Source organism: Aplysia californica, unplaced genomic scaffold (assembly GCF_000002075.1).
Source record: "Aplysia californica isolate F4 #8 unplaced genomic scaffold, AplCal3.0 scaffold00542, whole genome shotgun sequence".
In the NCBI taxonomy this organism is placed as follows: Eukaryota; Metazoa; Mollusca; class Gastropoda; order Aplysiida; family Aplysiidae; genus Aplysia; species Aplysia californica.
Window position 1 is genome coordinate 346,341 of NW_004797812.1, and position 1,989 is coordinate 348,329.

General features: G+C 41.1%; 1 protein-coding gene across 1 annotated transcript in view; it reads right to left on the reverse strand.

The window, feature by feature from the left end:
- Positions 1-1,989, reverse strand: part of LOC118478399 — a gene marked incomplete in the record, with an annotated part of 20,108 nt that overhangs the window by 3,209 nt on the left and 14,910 nt on the right. The window contains 3 exon segments of the mRNA XM_035971939.1: positions 37-60; positions 752-778; positions 1,682-1,782. Coding sequence (XP_035827832.1) covers positions 37-60; positions 752-778; positions 1,682-1,782 — 152 coding nt within the window.

The window sequence follows — 1,989 nt, forward strand, 5'->3', positions numbered from 1 at the left end:
CCCCCCCCCCAAACAAAAAACAAATAAAGTGGTTACCTTGGATCTCGTTTGTCATATTATCTGTGGATCATATAAAGAAAGGAGAGAAATATTGAATAAAAAATTACTCATTATTTTGAATACCAGAAATGTAAACCATCTTCCTCCTCCTCCTCCTCCTCCTCCTCCTCCTCATCATCATCATCATCATCATCCTCCTCCTCCTCCTCATCATCATCATCATCATCATCATCATCATCATCATCATTTGATGGAAAGTAACATTAAAGAGCTTTGAAGTTTGACTCACTGCAAACAAGAAAACCAACTAATGGATATCTCGGGTCACTTTGCTGGGATGTTGTATCCCTCATAGTTCGGACTGGCACTGACAGGCAGGGTCAAAACCTGCCTCCTATAAGATTTAAATTGTGTCAATGGGGGCGTAAAAACAAGTACACTGTGCATTAAAAGAAAAACGCATGTACTTGTAATCCCCGCACTGTCATAGCTGCAGCTCCGCGCTTTCTATGAAAACTTCGCTGCAAAGTGTGCTCACTATGGGCTACGCCCTTTATAGACAGATGGAGGGTAAAACGTTAGTCTTAATAATATAACAAGTGCGCAGAGCATGATGCCCCCCCCCCCTCCCTCCCCATTTGTGATTCATTTGACTCAATTTAATGGCGTGCTCCATGATGAACCGCAAATTCGCAAGAAGACGCGATCTAGAAAGTAGTTCAAATGGTATAAGCCTATGACAGGTACTTACTTTTGCGTTTGTTGTGCAACTTTTGACCTGTTGATCAGATATATAACATGAAATGATTCTCTCTGTCTAGGCTTGAGAGCATGAATGTTGGTGTGTATATACATTGTAAAATACGAAAAAGAGATATTGAATAAGCATGCATACACACACACACACACACACACACACACACACACACACACACACACACACACACACACACACACACACACACACATACACACACACGCACACACACACACACACACACACACAGAGTGTTGATTATACATTTAGTTGGAACGGAGTCGAAGTGTGTTGAGTTTGCACATAGAGTATCCGCCTGTTAGGACCACAATAAGGCGATCAATGTTTTGCTCCCTTTTTTTCTAATGTCAAAATATATTCGTACTTATAAGCAGACAATATCACCTTTTGTCATCCTTTAAAAATCGAAAGAAACTCAAATTTTGATTTATGTTTTTAGAATTAGTGCAGTTTACAGTAGAACGGCACTTCGAGCTAACTGGCGCTATGCTTGTCAGTGATCAATGGAAATGCCTTGAACAATAAACGCAGTTTGTATTGTTTACCCCGATTAGCCACTACCAGCTGATGACCCAGATACGCGCTTCCGTCTTAAATGACAACTCTTTGGTAATACTGTAAAACTCTCTGATTCCACATCACAAAATTTGGAGGTGTTTGGCAAGACAGTGCTCTGGGATGGCTTGCTCCTTCTTTCCTATGAAGCATCTATCGTCCTTATCTCTACTCCTTCTTTTTTATGTTACTGTCTAGTGACATTCCTAATATTTTAGCAATATTTGGCCCTTATATTATGACAAGGGCAGTAAAACTCTTACTAAACTAAACTAAACGCTTGGATTGGAACGTTCCGTTCACAGAGAATAACGTAGTATGAATGTTTTTCTTTTCTGAAACACTTACACATCTCCGATTGATGGGACAGGCTGTGGTAGAATAACTCAGTCTCCAGATCCTCTGGTGTGCAGGCCATCTCCAGGCACCGCTTTGCCTTCCATACTACTCTGTGCACGCGTAAGGTTAAGTGGATACGTCAAGACAGTTATTAAATTGTGTGTGTCAGTGTGTGTGCGTTAGTGTGTGTATGTGTGTGTGCGTGCGTGCGTGTGTGTGCATGTGTTTGAGTATGTGTATGTGTGTTTGTGTATTAATGTGAGTCCGTGTGTGTATGTGTGTGTACGTGTGCATATGTGTGTGTACGTGTGCATATA